Source organism: Myxine glutinosa, chromosome 1, assembly GCF_964187855.1.
Source record: "Myxine glutinosa chromosome 1, kmMyxGlut1.1, whole genome shotgun sequence".
Classification (NCBI taxonomy): Eukaryota; Metazoa; Chordata; class Myxini; order Myxiniformes; family Myxinidae; genus Myxine; species Myxine glutinosa.
In genome coordinates, this window is record NC_136261.1 from 56,034,801 (window position 1) to 56,057,140 (window position 22,340).

The 22,340-nt window shown below is 45.3% G+C and overlaps 1 protein-coding gene across 4 annotated transcripts in view; it reads left to right on the forward strand.

Moving 5' to 3' along the window:
- MPL (MPL proto-oncogene, thrombopoietin receptor) overlaps positions 1 to 22,340 on the forward strand; it is a 180,944-nt gene that overhangs the window by 25,003 nt on the left and 133,601 nt on the right. For all 4 annotated transcript variants that reach the window (XR_013622428.1, XM_068111814.2, XM_078772129.1 and 1 more), the window contains exons 2-3: positions 17,118 to 17,186; positions 17,347 to 17,518. Coding sequence is in view for 3 of the 4 variants with exons in the window: in XM_068111814.2 (XP_067967915.2) it covers positions 17,118 to 17,186; positions 17,347 to 17,518 (241 nt within the window). In the remaining variant the exon portion in view is untranslated. The remainder of the gene's footprint in view (positions 1 to 17,117; positions 17,187 to 17,346; positions 17,519 to 22,340) is intronic.

The following is a 22,340-nucleotide window of genomic DNA, read 5'->3' on the forward strand; positions in this document are numbered from 1 at the left end:
GCCGGATATACGCGGCCACGTAGCGGACGTGACGTCAGATGCGCCCCCAGCGGAGAGAAAGACGGACCTGCGAGCGCTGAAACAGATGCGCCTGAGTTTGGAGAGGCCTGAGAAAGACCCGCCTGAGAAAGAACGTCACCTCTGAGCGCTGCGACGAGACCTCCCCGCATCTCTGGACCGAACCATGTTGATCCTGCCCCGAGCCCAGGTGCACCTGGAGCCATCGCTACCTTGCCTTTCCTAGCCATCAATCCCCGTGTGAGTCAGCTTTGTCCCGTTTATCTGTCGTCTGTTGGGAATAATATAAGATTGTGTCTAAGTGCTTGTCTTTCTATGTTGTACCTCTCGTCCCTGTAATCTGACCTTCCGTAACAAATATAATCTCCTCCGGAGGTCTTGAGAACCGTATCCCTGGTGTCGTCATTTTATAACCCAGCCGGGTGTCTTCTTTTTCTTATTGAGCCAGCGTAACGCGACTTCGTCAACGTCGAGTATAGTCGGGTAATTTGTGCGGACACGACGGCCATTCCGCTCGGCCCACTTTAACATCAAAGTCGTGTCTGTAACAATATATATATATATATATGTATATTTAACTAAAGAAGCACATTAACCTTATGACATGACACTGACGTCATGTACATAAATTATATGTACTAGCGTGAAGCAGCACGCTCTGCGTGCCTCACTGCACGTCGTTTCGGAGGGCTAGGCATCTTTGACCATTTCGGTGTCTTTTGGATCTTCATGGTGTTTTGGGTCTTTAGGGCCATTTGGGTCTTCAGGGTCTTTTGGATCCTCTGGGCCTTTAAGGGTATTTTGGGTCTTTGAGGTGTTTTGGATCTTCAGGGTCTTTGGGGTCTTTTGGCTCTTCGGTGTCATCAGGGGCTTTTAGATATTAAGGGTCTTTTGTTTCCTCTGAGTCTTCAAGAGTCCTTGGGGTATTTTGGTTGTTTGGGGTAATTAAAGGGATTTTGGGTCTAAAGGATCTTCAAAGGTTTTTCAGGGTGTTTTGAGTCTTCAGGGTGTTTTGGGTCTTCAGGGTCTTTTGGGTGTTCGGGGTCTTCTGGGTGTTCGCAGTCTTTTGGGACTTCGGGGTATTTGGGGTATTTTGAGTCTTCCGGGTGTTTTGGGTCTTTAAGGGTGTTTTGGATCTTGTGGGTCTTTTGGATCTTCGGAGTGTTTTGGGTCTTCGGAGTATTCGGGGTCTTTTGGGTCTTCGGGGTATTTTGGGTCTTCGGGGTCTTTTGGGTCTTCGGGACCATTTGGGTCTTCAGGGTATTTTTGAGCCTCAGGGCCTTCAAGGGTATTTTGGGTCTTTGGGGTGTTTTGGGTCTTCGGAATCTTTGGGGTCTTTTGGGTCTTTAAGGGTATTTTCGGTATTCAGGGGTACAGGTGATCTTACAGGTCTTGGGGGAATTAAAGGGTCATCAAAAGTTTGAGGGGTCTCAGCAGTCTAAACGTAATTAAGAGCGTTAATTAAGAGGGTGGTTATTTTATTTGAAGAAGAAGAAGACACTTTCGTCGCATGTAAACATAACGACATTACTATATACGTTTGCTCTATTATAATAAAATAAAATAAAAATAATAAATATATATACAGTCACGTGAAAAAGTAAGTACACCCCATGTAAAGTTTTGGTTTTTTCAACATATTTCAACATACAGCTATTTGATCCTCATTTCAACAATATTGACAGATGAAGGTGATATAATATAACAAATATCATGAAACATTTACATTTTGTAGTCCATTGTATAATTTAAATAAACATAAATGCAAATTTCACATGTGGAAAAACTAAGTACACCCTTGGCTCTAATAGGTAGTATTGCCCCCCTTTGGCAGAAACAACCTCAAGTAGGCGTTTCTTATAACTGTCTACCAGTCTCTGACATCGACTGGGAGAAATTTTTGCCCACTCCTCCATGCAGAATTCTTTCAGCTGTGCGATGTTTGAGGGGTTTCTTGCATGCACAGCTCGTTTCAAATCCCCCCACAACATCTCGATGGGATTTAGATCTGGGCTTTGACTTGGCCATTCCAGAACCCTCCATTTCTTTCTTTTCAGCCATTCCTTGGTGGATTTACTGGTATGTTTAGGGTCATTGTCATGTTGCAGGGTCTACCTTCGGTTGAGCTTCAACTTTCCGACAGATGGCCTCACATTATCCTCAAGCACCCTCTGGTACAATGAAGAATTCGTAGTGGATTCTATGATGGTGAGCTGCCCAGGCCCTGATGCAGCAAAGCTGCCCCAAACCATAATATTTCCACCACCATGCTTTGCAGTTGGTATCAGGATCTTGTGGTCAAATGCTGTCTTTGGATGTCACCAAACATGTCTTCTGGTACTGTGGCCAAATAGCTCTACCTTTGACTCATCTGTCCAGAGCACATTGTTCCAGAAGTGCTGGTCTTTGCCTCGGTGTTCATTGGCAAACTTTAGTCTTGCCCTGATGTTCTTTTTGGACAGCAAAGCTTTCCTCCTGGCACACCTCCCATGTAGATCAAATTTGTGCAGCTTCTTTCTAATGGTAGACACATGCACTTTGACATCAACAGTGGCAAGAGATACCTGCGGGTCCCGTGATGACATTCTGGGGTTCTCAGAGACTTCTTTCAGCATCTTGCGGTCTGCTCTCAGGCTGAACTTGCTGGGGCGGCCTGGCCTGAACAAGTGTCAGTTGCTTGGAATCTTCTCCACTTGTAGATGATCTTCCAGACAGTCGAATGATTGATTTCAAATTGTTTGGAGATCTTTTAAAATCCCTTCCCAGACTCGTAGGCATCTATAACCTTCTTTCTGAAGGCCTCAGAGAGCTCTTTTGATCTAGGCATGGTGACGCTGCACACTTCAACAACAAAGAGCAAACCAAACTAAATGTCTGAGGTTTAAATAAGACAGGTTCCTCCAAGATCCTCTCTGACGATGTTCTAATCATTTGCACCTGAGGTGGTGCACCTGATTCTAATTTTAGGTATTTGAAGTAGTGATAAATGTTAGGGGTGTACTTACTTTTTCCACATGCGAAATTTGCATTTATGTTTATTTAAATTATACAATGGACTACAAAATGTAAATGTTTCATGATATTTGTTATATTATATCACCTTTATCTCTCAATATTGTTGAAATGAAGATCACATAGCTGTATGTTGAAATATGTTGAAAAAGTCAAAACTTTACTTGGGGTGTACTTACTTTTTCACGTGACTGTATATATATATTGTTACAGACGCGGTTTTAGATGTTATTTTACCGAGCGGTTGGTATTACCGCGTCCGAACAGTTACTCCCCGATTAGAACCCGATTCCACCCGACGTTGACCAGATCGCACCACAGATATTCAATCGGGAAACCTCTAAAGCGACCGAAAGAGAATGAAAAGAGAAGAAGACAGAGTACGGAGGAAGAACAGATTTATTATACACACACAAGCAATGGATGGAAAAAGCAGTCACACAGCGAATCGTTAACTTACACTATTCATTTTACTTAACCCCAAGACAACGAGTAGGACAGACGACGTTCACACTTACACGGGGTATATTGCAGGCAGGTAGGGCTTGAGGTGGATTGCTGGAGAGGGAGGACAGGATCGGAGGCAGCAGCTCTCAATTCCTCGCGGTTTTTGGCGGGAAAACCCTTCGTCGCGTATCCGCTGCCGATGCTTTAGACGTCACGCGCTGGCTCGGGCACACCTGCTCCTCTCCTTCTGGTGGAGCCGTCTCCCTCCTTTCAGCGCGTCTCTCCAAAGCTGGTTTCCTTTCCGAGTACCTCTCCTCTTTGGCTTGGAGCGTTTCGCATCTCACCGCTCCTCTTGGTGTCGCCTCTTCGCTCATCTCCCAGGTCATCTGGTGAAGCAGTCCCTTACAGTCGCTTTTATAACTCGGGGCGGAATCAAGCCGCCGGCTGCGAGGGCACGCCTACCGGGTCGCTCACCGCGGTGCCGATTGGCCATGCGACCCTCTGGCTCACTCCTCCCCTCTATGACGAGGTGGAGACACGCCTTTCTTCTCCGAGATTAGCACATGGGCAATGGCGGCTTGCGGGATTGAACACAACTCGCACCCTTTTGAAAGGAACTTTGGAGAGCGGAGATGTTTGGGGAAATTGCAAGGGCCTACGCTTATTTTGTTTGATACAATGCAAAGTCAATCTAGTGGCAAACACATATTTAGCCTACATGGAATAAGGAAATACACTATTTAAAAAGATATATCGTGACCTGCGTGTAAGTTTCATGGAATTAACTAGGAGGACGGCTGCGACCATTATTTACATTACGAGGGTGTTTACACATAACAAAACCATACTTTTTTACATTCGTTACACTTCCTCCAAAATTGTTACACTTCTTAAAAACCGTTACACTTCTCAAATTCGTTACCCACTTCTCAAAACCGTTACAATATATATATATTAGGGTGGTCCAAAAATTTGAAGATTGGATTTTCATTTCTCCATAAGCCTGCCCCTATTCCTATTGAAGAAAGTAGTTTGTGGTGAAAATTTGGATTGGACAATATTTAGAGGTTGTTCAAAATGTTGACAAATTTTAATGAACAATAATATACAGAATTTTTAGCATCATACATCAATTAATAGATAATTATCTATTTTCAATTACTCAAATTATTTATTATTGTTGGCTTTCACTTGTCTTCAATGGTATGACCAAGAGATTGTGCAAAAGCACTGGCCACAAACATAGCACGCCGATCTGAGAGATTTACTCTGTCCAGAGTTGCCACTATTGCTGGAGTGATCACCTTGATGGGAGCCTTTTTCGCCTGTTTGGCAGAACATGGACTTTGGAGTTTGAATTCATTGTCCCCTGAATCGGAGCTTTCAATCTCAGACTCATCAGCATCATCAACCACAGCCGATGATGATGGAACAGATTGCATTGCTGTTCGAGTCTCAGCAGCTCGTTTCTTCTTTCTTTTATCTTCATTCTCAAGCCTGATACGCTTTCTGTTCTCCTTCACTGCCAGAGTGTTGTCCACAGAGCCCATACGTGAACGTGAGGGATCCCCACGCTGCATGATAAGGAATGCTTTGTCTTCTTCATTCGTCATTTTCTCAAGCGCATCATTTGGTGAGATATCGAAGAGGGATTGAAGATCATCTTTGAACATCTGCTCCTTCACTCTGTAGTTTTCGAATGTCTTGGTTCTATTTTTCTTTACCAGTTTGTAGGCATCAAACAACATCAAAAGTTGTCGCTCACAGGAATCTACTCTCTGCACTGGAATTCGTGCTTTCTCCCAGTATGCACACACAGCTTGTACACTATGTTTGGCACTTTCACGAACTGTATGGTGTTCTTGTATGTGATGGTACACCATTTTCTGCAATGTGTGTCCTTTAGTTGGTTGTCCCCCACATATTATTTCCCTTTCAAACTTGCCCAGCAACCAAACTGTGGAAGAGCTGCGAGTTTCTGCCATACGAAAAAAACAGGATAAATTAAAAATGTTATTTTTTGAGCAACCTCGAAAGAAGTTGCAATTGACCTCATATTTGGTTCATATGAACTTTATAAACATAGGAAAAAGGGCAGCCTTGTGGAGCATGGATTTTTAATAGTATTAAATATTACATATATCTGTGGACCACCCTAATATATTGTTGCGGAGATGAGGACTGTATATTTTTTGATTGTGTGCTGTACTATTATTATTATTGTTTATTCTGCGCCCCCTACCTCCGGAGCTGTGTAAAGGTGAAAGGGCATCCCATAATTAGTCCACAAGCATACACATCAGCCAAATAATAGAATACCCCTGTTGATAGTTATCTCTTATTCTGTGTTTTAGAGTAAGGCTGTGTCTCCCATTAATTGAAGTACTCCATTGCACCAGTGAAAGAGAATAGATCCCCTTTCATTCCCATCCCCAAAATCTCCCTTTCAATTCACATCCCCTCTCGTCATTGCCAAGCCTCGATTGCCCATATTACCTCCCCTCCAAAAACCGCCATTGAACATGTGCTCTCGTCGGAGAAGAAAGGCGTGCCCGCCCGTCGTCATCAAGGGCGGAGCCAGAGGGTCGCGCGACCAACCAGGGCCGAGGTGAGCACCCCGATGGGCATGTCCAAAAGGCCGGCGGCTTAATCGCCGGAGGCGCTATAAAAGGCGCGCACGCAGGAAGCAAGTGAGTTGGTCGCCAAGAGAGTCGTGAGGAGTCAGTCAGTGGAGTCGGTGGTCAGTTGGTTGCGTTGGTTGCGGTGAGGAGTCGGTGGTGGTGGTCAGTTGGTTGCGTTGGTTGCGGTGAGGAGTCGGTGGTAAAGAGTGAGTGGACCAAGAACGAGTGGAGGGTTTGGACCAGACGCGTCCGACGAGGCCTGGCAAAGCACGCGACGTCCACAGCAGCCAAAACAGCAGCGTGGGGCCTGAACGGCGGCTGCTAAACGCGCCGGTTGTGCTGCGGGACCCCCTTGGACCTCCCTCTCCCTCCAGCCATCCACCTCCTGCCTTTCCACCCTTCTTGTGTATGTGAGTTTGTTCTGTTTGTCTTGTCCCTGGGTATTAATTAAGCTGGTTAAGTTAATAATTGCACTGTGTCTCTGATCCTTCTGTATATTATTTTATTATCTTTCCTTCTCCTTGGTTACTTTGAGCATGTAAATAGTAGGAATAAATTTAGTGGTATTTCCAACCTTTTTGTCTTCTTATTTTTCTTCTTCACATCCGTGTCGCCTTTGTCTTTTCCCTATTGACTAGCTGCGGTGCGATCCGGCCAACGTTTGGGCGGGATCGGGTTCTAATCGGGGAGTAACTGTTCGGACGCGGTAATACACCACCGCTCGGTCAATATAACATCTAAAACCGCGTCTGTAACAATTGGTTGTCAGGAGTTGGATTCGGACCTGGGACTAAATTCATTTAGCCCAAATTTTGGAACACCAATTGTACTATTAGAGTAACAATTGGTGTCTGGGAGTGAGATCGGACCCGAAGCGCGCTTAACGCGCTCAAAATTACAAGCTGCCGAAATTTATTTTGTTTTATAAAACCCGAATTTTGAGATCGCGCCATGGACAATCAAGGCGATCGGATGTCGGTGGGGGAGATAGACGGGTTAGTAGTCTAGTAGGAAGACTAGGTCCCCCTGCACCCCCCGGAGATATACTTCTAATCAGTGTTTCTAGATTGGAAAAAATGTGTAGAAAATGACTAGCTATGGCCCCAAGCTGAAAAAATGTCCCACATACCATTTTTATGCAAATTACTGCTGCCATTATCAAAAAAACGATTTTTGACATATCTCAGCCAATATTGCAGATAATTGAAAAATGAAGGTGTCTAGACCCATGTTTTGAAGGGCATAGATCATGATAGAACTATTCATAACATGATTACATGTGTCTATGGTATACTAGTATGCTAATTAGTGCTTTATTTACAAAATAATCACAGTTTTACGAAATAATAGACTCATATTAAGGTCCGTCTACACAGACGTTAACACAAAGTTTTATTTTTCTAAATATTACAACTGTCAAAATAGTCCTAGCACTCAATGTGACCACTCTTCTCTTGCTTGTTTTAGATAAACATCATTAGCATTAGTGATTCTACACTGAGTCAGTCATCATCATTTTCATCGAAATCGTCAGAGTCAAACTCTTCTTCTCCTTCCTCTTCCTCCTCCTCTTCGTGCTCTCCTGTGTTCAGAAGATCCACCAGTGAGGTTGGTAGGATGGGACCACTGGACCACATTGGTTTCAACAGTCCTTCATCAGTCCTTATCCATCCTTGCTCCTCATAAGGTTTTGGCTTTTCGATGATAGGTTGATCGGCTCTTTTGTACAATGCTACGCGGTGGTTCACACGCTGGATGTGCGGCTTCAGGGCAGACTGGCATGGAGGAAGGCGAGCCAGATCAACCTTGGACTTGGATGTGAGGGTCTTGTCCTCTCCCACCATTTTTCGTAGCAGCTTGGCACGGACAATGTCCACTGATGACTCGCGACTCTGGCCGTACATCACACAGGTGAATTTTTCTAACTGCCTCTCCACCTCAGGGTTGGCATCCCAGTTGTCACCCAGTTCACCGAATGCCCTGTGAAACCTGGGATTCTTCTCCAGCTTTTTCAAGGGCCCGACTTTTCCCTTCCCTTTGAAGGCACTGGTGCAGTCTTCTCCGCTGAACACATAGTACCCCAGGAGAGTGGCACAGTTTGGGTCATTGGGTCATTGGGTCATTCTGTAGGCGTTTCAGTAGTTTCTCTGACCGATAATTTGAGTTCTCATATCCATTCAGTTTCAGTTCCTCGACATAGAGCAAGCGCAAGGAAGAAAGCTGTAGAACTTTATTCTGCTGGATGACCTGGGTTTGAATGTGTTCCAGTACTGAGTTGAATGCCTTTTCATGGGCGGCTGACATGCAAGCCTGCTCCTTTGGTGCTTCGGCTCTGTGAATCGCACGCTCATAGTTGTAGAATGCTGTGCGGAAAGCTTTAAAACATGACGGATGGTGTTTGGCCTCACATGCAAAGAGGTCTTTGTTTTTCACCTTTCGATGGAGTCGATAGAGACCCATTTTCTCAGCCCGTGTTTCGATTTGCTCCCATGCATTTTCTTTGTTTTTAAAGGATGGGAAGGTTGTAGGCCTCTCAGTATTGCGATGAGCATCTTTGGTCTCAACTTTCTCACAAAATATACACTCTGGCGGGAAGATGGGTTCAGCAGAACCTCCTGGTTTACGAGGAGAGTGATGCCATGATGAGGTTGATGGCCCTGGTTCTGTATCATCTCCCAGACGATGAAAGTGGCGGACAAAGTGCTTATAACACTTGCTGTGATATCCTACTCTTTCTAGGTCATCAGGAAGAGTTGCCGGGATCTGATCACATACTGATTGCATACGACATGGGGAGTCATGCGGTTGGTTGAGACGTCTATCCCGGATCTTTTGAAGCAGTTGCAGTTTTTCTGAAGCAGATCCTTTAATTTTACGGAGGGGCGTGAAATCCCCATGATCAGACATGGATGGTACATGAAGGATGCATGTAGGAGGAGAGCTTTGGGCTGCAGGTTCTACACTCCGTTTTCTTTTGGGCATGCTTGCTGTCGATGTCTACCATCACTGTTAAATGACAAATAAGAAATCACGAATGATGTTAAAAGTGCCTGTGAAAGGAGGCTCTGAGTTTTCAGTGAGGTAACAGAGGTTCTGAGTCATGTTCTACACTAGGGTACTTTTTAGCTGACTAAACCATGTTTAGTGGCATCAAAAGTGCTAATAGCTAAAACATCTAAATTCTTCCACACTAACGTTAGCTATCTAGGCCAATGAAACATTGTGCTAAGTTACTGTAGCTAGCTCAGCTGTCGTGCCTCTTTCTGGTTCAATTCATATACAGAAGTCAACAGATATGTCTCATGTTTGGCATTAACAAAAGTTTAAGTTACACCGACATTAGGAACATACTGTACATAGATGAGGCTAGCTTTAACGTTAGCTAACATGGTGCTAGCTGGCTCAGCTGTTATTCTGCCTGTTTATGATTTCATGCAGAAACTGAAGTCAAGAGTGTGAGTAACATTATAGTTAGCATCTTACCTGGCTAGATTGGAGGATGAATACCAAGAACAACACACAGATGGAATGGAAGACTGAACTTTCAACTGAGGTATTCAATAACATCAACGTTACCAATTGATACGAGCGCGCGACATTACCAATTGATACGAGCGCGCGAGCGCGCATGTTACATGGATGGAAATGTAAAATGGCAGCTATAGCAGCACTAATTTGGATCTCTAGTCTGTCATTTCTGCACTGTGATTGGATAACATAAAAAAATATGTTTGGGAGTTAACAGCAGGAGTTGGTAGATTTTACGTGGGCTGGGTGAGAAACCTTTAAATAAGCAAGTGAAAATCTCTCGCAATACAAAGTCAATGGTGGGAAGAAAAGTTGAGTGGTACCAATGTTACTGCCAATGTCCCGCCCCTATGCAAGACTCAGGAGCATCTTGTTGACATTTAACCTTGAAAATACCTGGGTTTAGACCCCTTATGTACCATGTTAAGTTATCTGCAGTATTAACGTATCCTTATCATTTGTAAAACTGATTATTTTGTAATTACAGCATTAATATGCATACTAGTATACCATAGACACATGTAATCATGTTATGAATAGTTCTATCATGATCTATGCCCTTCAAAACATGGGTCTAGACACCTTCATTTTTCAATTATCTGCAATATTGGCTGAGATATGTCAAAAATCGTTTTTTTGATAATGGCAGCAGTAATTTGCATAAAAATGGTATGTGGGACATTTTTTCAGCTTGGGGCCATAGCTAGTCATTTTCTACACATTTTTTCCAATCTAGAAACACTGATTAGAAGTATATCTCCGGGGGTGCAGGGGGACCTAGTCTTCCTACTAGACTATTAGGGGTAACCCAGGACTTAGGGGAAGAAAGGGAGGAGGAGAGCAATGAGGTGGTTGAGGGTGTATCAGACGCACAAAATGGCGTCCTCGCGCACGAGGTTGCGGGCGCGCAAAATGGCGCCTCGCACATGGCTGCGGCGGCCGCACCCGCTGCACAAGTGGGAGGGATGACCCAAATGCAGGCCCTCATGGAGCAATTTATGGTACAAATGCAGGCGTCCCTCAACCTGCAGAGTGAGCAAAGGAGGGCCCTTATGGGGCAAATGGGGGTAATGGGGAACCGGATGGATGCTCGGAGTGAGCAAATTGAAGCAACAATAACCGGAATGAGGGCCGATAGGGAGGAAAGGGAGCAGAGGGACAGAGACCGCAAGTTGGGCGAAAGGGTCCCACGGGTGCACGACGAGGTAAAGCGGGTCGAAAAGCGCTGGTTGAGCGAAGCGGAGGAAAGCATGGGTACAATGACGGGGGTAGAAATCGCGACACGGGATTTGGAAAAGCCGGCGACCGATGAGGTAGAGGAAATTTTATTAAAGCCAACGGTCGCCGAGGTGAGTAAAGAAAAAGCGGAAGTGGGAATTGAAATTGAAGAGATGACGGAGGTAGCCCGGGAATTGCAGGGAGAAATGGATTATGTACAAAGTCCCTGCTCACATCACGATGCTGTGCTTAACCCGAATGGAAGTTTGCAGGTTCGCGTGGAGAAAAGGATCCCCCAGGTGAGTCGTGCTGTATATTGTGCGGGTAGATTTTGCAGGAGGATGTTTAGCGACAAAAGAATTTTCGCGCGCTTGGGATCGAGGAAGCATCCGGGCGTTGGTGAAGGGTCCTGTGTGAGTGGAAATGGCACGCGTGGGAGGAAAAAGTGTGCGTCGGCGAGTGGGTGTGTTGTAAAGTGTGGGAGTGAAACCGAGTGCGAGCGAGAATGCACGTCGGGGTGTACGGAGTGTGACACGAATAGTGAGTTGGTGATGGCGCAGGTGCGAGAGGGCACATCGGAGCGCGAGTGTGAAACCGAGTGCGAGCGAGAATGCACGTCGGGGTGTACGAAGTGTGACACGGAGAGTAAGGTGGTGGTGGAACGTGTGCGAGAAAGCACACCTGAATTGGTGGTAGCGCGGGTGTGGGAGAGCCCATGTGAGCGCGTTAGTGGGTGGATGCCAGAGTGCACGCCCATGGCGAGTGTTACGGAGGACATAACGGAGGAGAGGTGTGGACCGAGGTGTGCGAGCAGCGAGTGTGCGCAAGAGTGTGCGCGAGAGGTGTGGTGTGTAACAGGGAGAGCGTTGGTGGAATGTACGGACGGCGTTGGAACGCCGGGTTTTGTGAGGGTGAAAGGGGTAGCGTATGCTTGTAAGCATGCAAGTGAAGCATCGACGGTAACTGGGTTAGCGGTTAGGGTGACGGATAGCCGATGCGAGCACTCGGTGCGAGGGGTGCTTTGTTGGGTGCGAGGCCCGGCGCGGGTCGATGCTGCGTCGCTTCTCTTCGAAGCGTCGTTGCCGATTCAGGCTTGGCCCCGCCCCGCACGGTCGAGTCCGGGCTTTGTCGGGCGAGGCGACCGGTCCGGTTCAAGGGCGAGTGGGAGGAAGCGGTACGGTGCCCCCTCGTGGGGACGGGGTTCCGACCGGGGGAGATTGAGCCATCGGGCCCGGGACCGCAAGGTGCCGCGCCGAGATGGTGCGTGGAGCCTCGGTCCAACCAAACCACCTCCCTTGAACCGAAAGCCGGACGGATTCAACCTGCAGGCGACCAAACCACCCGAATTCATTGCTCGGCTTTACGAACCGAGTTTAATGATGTCACGGCGCACCGAGAGGATCTAATAAGTAGACGGGTGATGAGGATAGTGTTTTGGCCCCGAAATAAATAAAAAAGCAAAATTTGATGATGGTATGGTGATTAGCAGTAAATGGCAAATTTTTGGTTTATTGAATTTGGACGAACAAAATTTATAGGGAGAGACCCCCGATGTGGTGGGATGGCAAATCCACCATCCCTCACGAAACGTGTGGGGCAAATGCGCAATAGTTTATGGGGTGATGGCAGTGAAAACTAGCCCGGGTGGGTTAGGTTATATGGTGTGTAGGGATCTAGCGAAGATGACATTAGGTAACGTTAAGTTTAGTTAGTGACTGATACCTGTAGTGGGGACGCAGGTAGTTTAGTGTGGATGATAATGACGAGGGAGCGCAATAGTTTAAAGGGACGACTGGGAAGCGCAAGTTTCAGAGGGGAGTAGTTAGCTGAGATGATGCCGTGTGTGAGGATTGAACAGGTGTGATTGCACAGGTGTGCAACTGAACAGGTGTGTGGAGCAGTGTATGAGTGAGTAGTGGTGATTGCGTGTGGTGTTGACCAAATGGTCCAGGAAGAGGAGGAGGGTGCAGGTGGCACCAGGTGTGATTGAACAGGTGTGCAACAACAGGTGAATGGAGAATGGTTGTGTGAAATAAATGGTTGTATGGAATAAATGGTATGGAGTATTGGAATGGATGGTCGTGGAGTGAGTATGGTGGAAATTGTGGAGTGGAGTGGATGGTGCGAAGGTGTGAATGGGGGAAGAGTGGACCCCCATCACGGATACCCGGGGCGGGTAGAGTAAGTGTTAGGTAGAGGGTACAGGTAAATTGTGGTTGGATATTGGCATCTGTGGTGCGGGTGAAAGAATGGTCTTTGGATGGGTGCATTAGTGTTGTCGAAATGGCTGGGCGTGTAGCCTGTTAGTGTGTGTAGTTGGTTGGGCGCTCCACCACTGTGAGGATGTCGGCCAGGTGAGGCCGCAGGTGGGCTCTGGGAGCCGGTAGTAGTTGTTGTGGATGGGGCCCGAGGATCCGGAGGACGGACCCGGGTAGCCCAGTGCCAGAGGGCACCAAGGGGTGACAGAGCCAGGAGAGGGCCTTCCCCAGTTAGTTAGGTTAGGGTGAGGAGCTAGGTAAGCTCGGGTGGCAACTGCAGTGGTGGAGGTGTGCAGGTGGGTAGACCTGCTGGGAGAGCTACACGTCGCAGCCCAGAAATTGTGCGAGGGCACAGGGATATGAATCGGGGGAGTGAGACCCCAAATTGAGAAGCACCGCAGTTTGGACAATGGGAATTGGTTTTTAGAACCCATAGTGTAAGTTGGCCAATGGATTGGCAGGGAGAGACCCCGGGTAGTGTAAAGTGTGTTAATGTCATTTAGAAAGTAGTTAGGATGAAGTCTCCTCGCACCATCTGCATCCACTCACCTGAGGTGACAGGTACTCCACACCATGCCATGTTTAATTATTTTTGATGCAGATGTTTGGAATGTGAGACGCATCATGACGTGGGTGTGACATTGTGCTTTGTTATTCCATCTCTTCCTCCTTATGAGGATTGATGACGAATTGGGTGATGGCAAATTTTGGATAGAGGGAATGTGGTGACGAATTTGGTATAGAGGAAATATGGGGAGACGTGACAGTAGCGACGGATTGGTAATGTGTAGATTTTGTACATATGGGGTAAGGGCAAGGGTAGTGTAGGTGACGGGGTGGGGTGACGTACGGTAGGGACGAGCTTTCTCACTTCGCCCTCCGTACGCATTTCGCCTTGCATTGCCTTATTGATGTGTACCCTTGTGACCTTACCCCTCGCTCAATTGTCTTTCCCCTTTTGTCTCCCACATGACCTGTGCGCCACTGGGTGCCGAGGGGAGCGTGCGTGGGTCGGCCATTGTGCGCCCGAAATTCCCAGAACCAGCTGTCTGCATCGATGCACCACATTATGGACCACATGTCTGTGGCCGAGCACCACTTATGGACCCCATGGGTTGGGGCATGGCCCCTCTGCTGGAACCGGCCATGAGGGCCCGAAATCTTGCTGGCGGACCTTGGCCACAGGGCACCGATGCCCCACAGGTGAACCACACTAGTCGGCCCTGTGGGCTATAAATAAAATCAAATAAAAAGGACACATTGGGTGCATTTTTCAGTTCAAATAGGCCGCCAGTAAGAAAATGAAGGAAAAGACAACAACTGGAAGAAATAATAATAACCAGCAGAGGGAGCCGAAGAGCAAGAGATCACCTGCAGGGTTAGGGGTTGTTGAATTTATTTTTGTTGAACACTCTTGAACAATGGTGACTGCACCGATTGGTGCTTGGGTGTGTATTGGTGCGGTTTTGGGTGCTTTCATGGTGCATTGATGCAGAGCAGACTGTCTCCCCCCCAGAAAGAACAATCACAGGTCCTGGGTTAGTTTTGTAAATAAAAATAGCGTCATTGTAAATAATGCTTCCCACCGTCAGTGTATAGTTTGAAGACCATTCCGCAATTCGGTTAACTGTGGGCGTAAGTCTGTTAGGCAGGGTGCAATGGAGCAGCGGGACACATTTATTTATGTTTTAAAAACTGTCGCACTCAGGGTCAGGTTAAAAGTAGAGGAAACTACACCTACGTGTCACACTAAAAGTAAAAGTTGTAGGCCCGGGACGTGCCTAAGAGGAGGAGGGTGCAGTGTTGCGGAGATGAGGACTGTATATTTTTTGATTGTGTGCTGTACTATTATTATTATTGTTTATTCTGCGCCCCCCCTACCTCCGGAGCTGTGTAAAGGTGAAAGGGCATCCCATAATTAGTCCACAAGTATACACATCAGCCAAATAATAGAATACCCCTGTTGATAGTTATCTCTTATTCTTTGTTTTAGAGTAAGGCTGTGTCTCCCATTAATTGAAGTACTCCATTGCACCAGTGAAAGAGAATAGATCCCCTTTCATTCCCATCCCCAAAATCTCCCTTTCAATTCACATCCCCTCTCGTCATTGCCAAGCCTCGATTGCCCATATTACCTCCCCTCCAAAAACCGCCATTGAACATGTGCTCTCGTCGGAGAAGAAAGGCGTGCCCGCCCGTCGTCATCAAGGGCGGAGCCAGAGGGTCGCGCGACCAACCAGGGCCAAGGTGAGCACCCCGATGGGCGTGTCCAAAAGGCCGGCGGCTTAATCGCCGGAGGCGCTATAAAAGGCGCGCACGCAGGAAGCAAGTGAGTTGGTCGCCAAGAGAGTCGTGAGGAGTCAGTCAGTGGAGTCGGTGGTCAGTTGGTTGCGTTGGTTGCGGTGAGGAGTCGGTGGTGGTGGTCAGTTGGTTGCGTTGGTTGCGGTGAGGAGTCGGTGGTAAAGACGTGAGTGGACCAAGAACGAGTGGAAGGGTTTGGACCAGACGCGTCCGACGAGGCCTGGCAAAGCACGCGACGTCCACAGCAGCCAAAACAGCAGCGTGGGGCCTGAACGGCGGCTGCTAAACGCGCCGGTTGTGCTGCGGGACCCCCTTGGACCTCCCTCTCCCTCCAGCCATCCACCTCCTGCCTTTCCACCCTTCTTGTGTACGTGAGTTTGTTCTGTTTGTCTTGTCCCTGGGTATTAATTAAGCTGTATAAGTTAATAATTGCACTGTGTCTCTGATCCTTCTGTATATTATTTTATTATCTTTCCTTCTCCTTGGTTACTTTGAGCATGTAAATAGTAGGAATAAATTTAGTGGTATTTCCAACCTTTTTGTCTTCTTCTTTTTCTTCTTCACATCCGTGTCGCCTTTGTCTTTTCCCTATTGACTAGCTGCGGTGCGATCCGGCCAACGTTTGGGCGGGATCGGGTTCTAATCGGGGAGTAACTGTTCGGACGCGGTAATACACCACCGCTCGGTCAATATAACATCTAAAACCGCGTCTGTAACAATATGTATATATATAATATATATATATATATATATATAGATATATATATCTATATATATATATATATGTGTGTGTGTGTACATATACTAAAATACGCAATTTGGTGTCTTTCTGTCTGTCTGACGATTTTTGACCGTGATACATTCGGTCATCACTCATCAAATCTCAACCAAACATGACAGGTGGACTGAGGGTCACACGATGAATGTTGTAGCGAATTAATCCCACCCACCTTTTCTCTGCTGGGAGGGGTTCCCCACAAATGGGGTTGCATGTTGAGGTGTATATATCCATGTTAAGATAGCTTTATTGTGGCCTTTTTCCAAGGCTGCTTCTTATGACAAACCTAATGATAACAGCATAATATCAATGTATTGTTATTTCATTCCATTACCTATTGTATCAAACTGTTGTCCTGCTACGTCACCGTCACTTCATTACTTTTTACTTTCTGTTACTCACATACCTCACTCTTCCAGAGCCGAAATACTGCAGTGACCGGGACATGAGGAAAGTTACATTTAATGAATTTACTTGGCTCTATTTGTGTGTTAAAATTTAAAAGGGGGACGTTGCATGTGCATATTAAACAAATCGACCCACCAGTTACAATTAACTGCTTGGACTCTGCTTCAAACATGTTGAATAATAAGTGGAATGGAAGAACAGGAAGAAGAAGAACAATGACAGCAGAAATAATTTCCACATGTTAATTGATTTCTAACTTTTGCATCAATGTAACACATGTTAAATTGATACATATTCACATATGTGTATATATAGATTATACGTAACTGAGGACTTCAGGCCAAAAAATGATCCCACTATGCATAAGCATCTGCAGAACATGACATTTAATATTCATGTCAATTTGTAACCTTTAAATTCCAGTTGATGGATAGAGGCTTCGTTGTTTCAAAAATAATTTGGAATGTTGAAGTGTTGACCAATGATAATGTCCGATGTACTAATGTGGCTGGATTGGTGTGCGCACAGGGCATGAAACCGACTTTCAACATCTTCCTTGGCCATACAACATCCAGATCACAACCATTTGATAATTGCGTGAGTTGACACATTTCTGACCATGGATTATTATTTAATTGTTTTCACCTGATCATTTAGTGGTCATGCTTTCTTGACAGAGGTCACCAAACAATTTGGTGCCCTTGCAGTACACCTTGTACTTTCATAGACTTGTGATGAATTTCATTGTTTATTGCAGAGGCATTCTACAAATGTATGCAGAAGTAAACAGGTGAGCATGGAGAGAGGGCAAAATACACAGATGACCTCCAGATTGTGCACCCTGCAGGGCGTTCCCACTGCCCTGGGGGCTGTTCTGCTGCTGTTTGTTACTGCTGTGTTTCCTGACACAGGGCTTGGTCGATTTATTGGTGGGTAGCCGGTTTGGTTTCTATACTATATGGAATGTTGTTCACCTGTCTGGTGCTCCTTGTAGTGTTATTTTCTTTATACACTCCACCTCTAACCTCATTAAACATTACCTATCAATTCACGGGTGTCGATGAATGGTCACTCTCTGATGGAATTGTGTTCCCTGAAGGCTTTTGATATCACTAATCGGCAATAGAAGCCGCCCCATAATAAAAAGTTACACCGTTAAAAAAAAGATTCAAAAACAATTTTAGTTTTAACCCTATGATTGTGAGACTGGCATCTGACATACTTTAAAAGGGGAAACTCTAAAATAGGGCAACTATATAGGACAATCTATATATATAAAACACAGTTTGTGTGTGTGTGTGTGTGTGTGTGTGTGTGTGTAATGTTAACGATAGACTCCTAAACGGAGAGGCTCACGTACTTGATATTTGGCACAGACATGGCCATTGAGCCTGGGAAGAACATGGCCGATCTAAAAATTTATTTCATAATATTTTTTTACCATATTTTTACCTCAGCGCATTTCAGCGAGGAATATTATGCACGGAATCTGACAGGGGCAGAGCAGCGCGCTGATTCGCTCAGAGCGATCACGTGATGTTCCTTGCCGCCATTAACTCAGTTATGCATTCGCACGTATTTCAGAGCGAAAAGCGATTGCGTTTTTTCACATTTCAGCGAGGAACATTGCCATTCACACCACATAGGCTTTTTTTTCTTTCATCTTTAGATCCATATTTTTTGCCATAACGTAGCGCATTATGGCTCTCTCGAGTTAGCCAATCACCTGGGAGCATGAGGCCACGTTGGCGGTTGGCCACGCCCACGACACGACGCAGAGTTGCAATCGTGCGTTTGCGTCGTTTCTTACCACGTGTAAACGTGGTATTTTGTCTACGAGTATTTTGAATTTGGTATTTTGAATTTGTCTACGAGTGAGTGACTGGAAGACTGACTGTGATAAAGGCAATGGCACCGAAGAAAAGAAATTTGTCACGTTCAACCTCCCGAGCAAGGAAACTTGCTGATCGGAGACTCCATGAAGTCGATGAAGGTACTTTTCACCATCGACAAGCCAATCAAGAACGTGTCTCTAGATTCAGACAGCGAGAGACAGAAGATGAGACACAGAGGCACGTCTAAACGCAAATCAACAATGTCTGGCGAGGGCCAGACAGCGAGAGACAGAAGATGAGCATGAGATGAGATGAGCGTCTTGAAAAAAAAATACAAAAAAATCTGACAATGATGACATATAATTCACAGAAAATGCTGAAGCAACCGCGTAATGTTGCGGTGATGTTTAACTCACCGCAGTGAGAATAGTTCTAAATTTTAAAAACTTTCATCTGATATTTGTGATTTATTTCAAACAAACTGTATTTCCCATCTACACGGCCATGTATTCCTATTAACGTTATGTAAAGTACATAAATTGTGTAGATTACGTCATTTGTGGATGTGATGAATTGCCAGAAACCATCTATATCCCTCCACTCCCCTTCCCTCCTCCCCCTCCCTTTCCCCCTCCCCTCCCCCACCCCCTACCCCCCCTCCCCCCTCCCTCCTCCCCCCCTCCCACACCTCCCCCCCTCCCCCCTCCCATACTCCCCCTCCCCCTCCCACACCTCCCCCCCTCCCATCCCTCCCCCTCCCCCTCCCCCCCTCTCCTCCCCTCCCCCCCCCTCTCCTCCCCCTCCCCCCCTCCTCCCCTCCCCCTTCCCCCTCCCCCTCCCCTCCCCCCCCCTCTTCTCTCCTCCCCCCTCTCCTCCCCTCCCCCCTCTCCTCCCCTCCCCCACGTTCCCCTCCCCTCCCCTTCCCCCTCCCCTCCCCCCCCCCCCCCCCCCCCGCCCGGCAATGCCGGGTACTTCTGCTAGTAGTGTTATATAGGGCAAATGTAAAATGTTCTGATTATATTGTTTTCCTTTTTCCAGGTTAATTGATTCATGAAAATGTCTCAACTAAGTGAAGAACAACGTTTTAGTGGAATAATAGAAAAAGACTAATTCCGTTGTTTATCAGTATCATAATCGTAGCACGAAAAACCAGAGAGGAATAAACAAATAAAACTGTATAAAACCTTTATTAGTGGGCGGAGTAGCAAATCTCTTGTGCATTTTTTGATAAAAGGACAAAATTTGGCCCACAGGAAGATAAATACATTACGAAAAAAATCTGGATATTGAGGCATCACAGATTTGACCCCTGACGTCGTGGCAGCCATTTAACAAAATGGCCACCAGCAATTTCAAAAAGTTAAATGACATGTAGAAATATGAGGATCAAAGGGTGAAACTGAAGGCTGATTTACACATTGACATACATATACTTGCTTATGACACGAATTATGTTTATTTGAAATACAAAGAAGCAAGCCCCCTTTCAGTGGAAAGTTCTAAGGGGCCACTTAGACAACTAGAGAGGCCGAAATACAAAGAATCAAAGTGTGTGGTTGGTGCAAACCTTATTCTGTTTTGGTCCAGCACTCGCCGGCTGGTGGAGGTAGCTCTATTGATGGTAACAGTGTTTGGCCCACCACTTGACCTCCCTGATAGGCAAAAATATTCCTCACTGGTGATCTTCCTCTTCACTCTGGGCCAGATGAGTTAGCAGAGGGCACCACCAATGGGTGATATTCTCTTATTGTGCAGGTTAATGAGGTCATTAAAACAATAAACATCACAATAAATCTGTTTGAAGCAAGTGTATGTTTTTATTACTCACTTTTACTTAACTTCATCTGAACTTTGTTTGTTTGTCCCGTTTCAAATCTTTGAGCCATTCGTTTTCTAGGTTGCTTACGTCCTAGAGGGCTGAAATTTGGCCCACGGTCCTCTTTTCTGGTACATTTTCATCTATCAAAAGTTAATTTAAAAATATCTTTTAATTTAAAAAAAAGGTTTAAAACTTTAAAAAGAACAAGTACAAAAAGTTTTAATTAAAACAAAAGCCGCGTCGATGTGACACAATGCCTAGATGCAGCTGTGCCTATAACGTCGATGTTATAGGCACAGGACATTCCTATTGATTCGATTACTTGATGTTATTTTTGTGCAAAGTGAAAATATATCTCGGCAATTTCCCGTGTGTGGCGACGAATTTTTAATATATCTCGGCATTTTCCCGTCTGTTATTTCGGGTGGTGTATGACTGACCATGCCGCGATTTAAAAAATATATATCTCGGCAATTTCCCGTGTGTGGCGACACGTGAACGAAGCTATGCTCCTCTCTCCACATTATTGTGACGACGTATAAATTAAATATTTCATCGTGACGATTGTCATCAAATGGACGAATTTTTAATATATCTCGGCATTTTCCCGTCTGTTATTTCAGGCGGTGTATGACTGACCATGCCGCGATTTAAAAAATATATATCTCGGCAATTTCCCGTGTGTGGCGACACGTGAACGAAGCTATGCTCCTCTCTCCACATTATTGTGACGACGTATAAATTAAATATTTCATCGTGACGATTGTCATCAAATGGACGAATTTTTAATATATCTCGGCATTTTCCCATCTGTTATTTCAGGCGGTGTATGACTGACCATGCCGCGATTTAAAAAAAATATATCTCGGCAATTTCCCGTATGTGGCGACACGTGAACGAAGCTATGCTCCTCTCTCCACATTATTGTGACGACGTATAAATTAAATATTTCATCATGACGATTGTCATCAAATGGACGAATTTTTAATATATCTGGGCATTTTCCCGTCTCTTATTTCGGGCGGTGTATGACTGACCATGCCGTGATAAAAAAAAAAAAAATCTCAATGGACTTGAAGTTACAGGCCTTTGAGAATTCATTTCGTTCTATAAAGGGCAAATTTCATCGGATTTTCTTCACGTTTTTTTTCAACCGAGTCTAAAACTATGTTAGCGACTGTGAAAAATGAAATGATATATCGAATTTGATTTGAAATAAAACTGTGTGAGAGAGGAAGACACCACGGGCCTACAAAACAGGCCTCAAAGCTATGCGAGTTAATAAAATGGTGGATATTTGTTTATATGAAGCCTCTCCCAGAATGGGTGGAGCTATGGTTCCCAGAATGGGTGGAGCTTTGAGGTTTTGTCTTCTCTGCAAGAACAAGAAGAAGAACAAGAAGAAGAACAACAACAACAGCAGAGGGCACTCTATGACCAGCGTCTGCGACGTGGCTAAAAAGAAAAGTGTGTAGCCCTAAAACATGTTTTTTTATTTACTTGTTACCCTCGCCAGAGGAGAGGGTATTGCATTTGAGTCCGTTTGTTACTTGCAAAATCGAAGATTTTTCAAGTATATTTGTCGGTTGTGTTTGTGGGTCTGTCTGTTTGTTTGTCTGTCTGTCTGTTTGTCACCGGCCTACAGGTCACAATTTTCAACCGATCTTCACGAAACTTCACGAAATGGTAGCGTTGGTCAAAAGCAAGAAGACTATTGCTTTTGGGGTCAATAGGTCAAAAGGTCAACATAGGCCAAATTTCTAAAATCCTCAATTTTCATCCAATTGACTTGAAATTTGAAGATGACTTGCATATCTGGTCACTGAATTCAACCACATATGATATTTTCGGTCAACATAGGCCAAAAGGTCAACATAGGCCAAATTTCTAAAATCCTCAATTTTCATCTAATTGACTTGAAGAGATCTTGCATATCTCATCACTGAATTCAACCACCAAGTATTTTTGAGGTCAACATAGGCCAAAAGGTCAACATAGGCCAAATTTCTAAAATCCTCAATTTTCATCCAATTGACTTGAAATTTGAAGATGACTTGCATATCTGGTCACTGAATTCAACCACAAATTATATTTTAG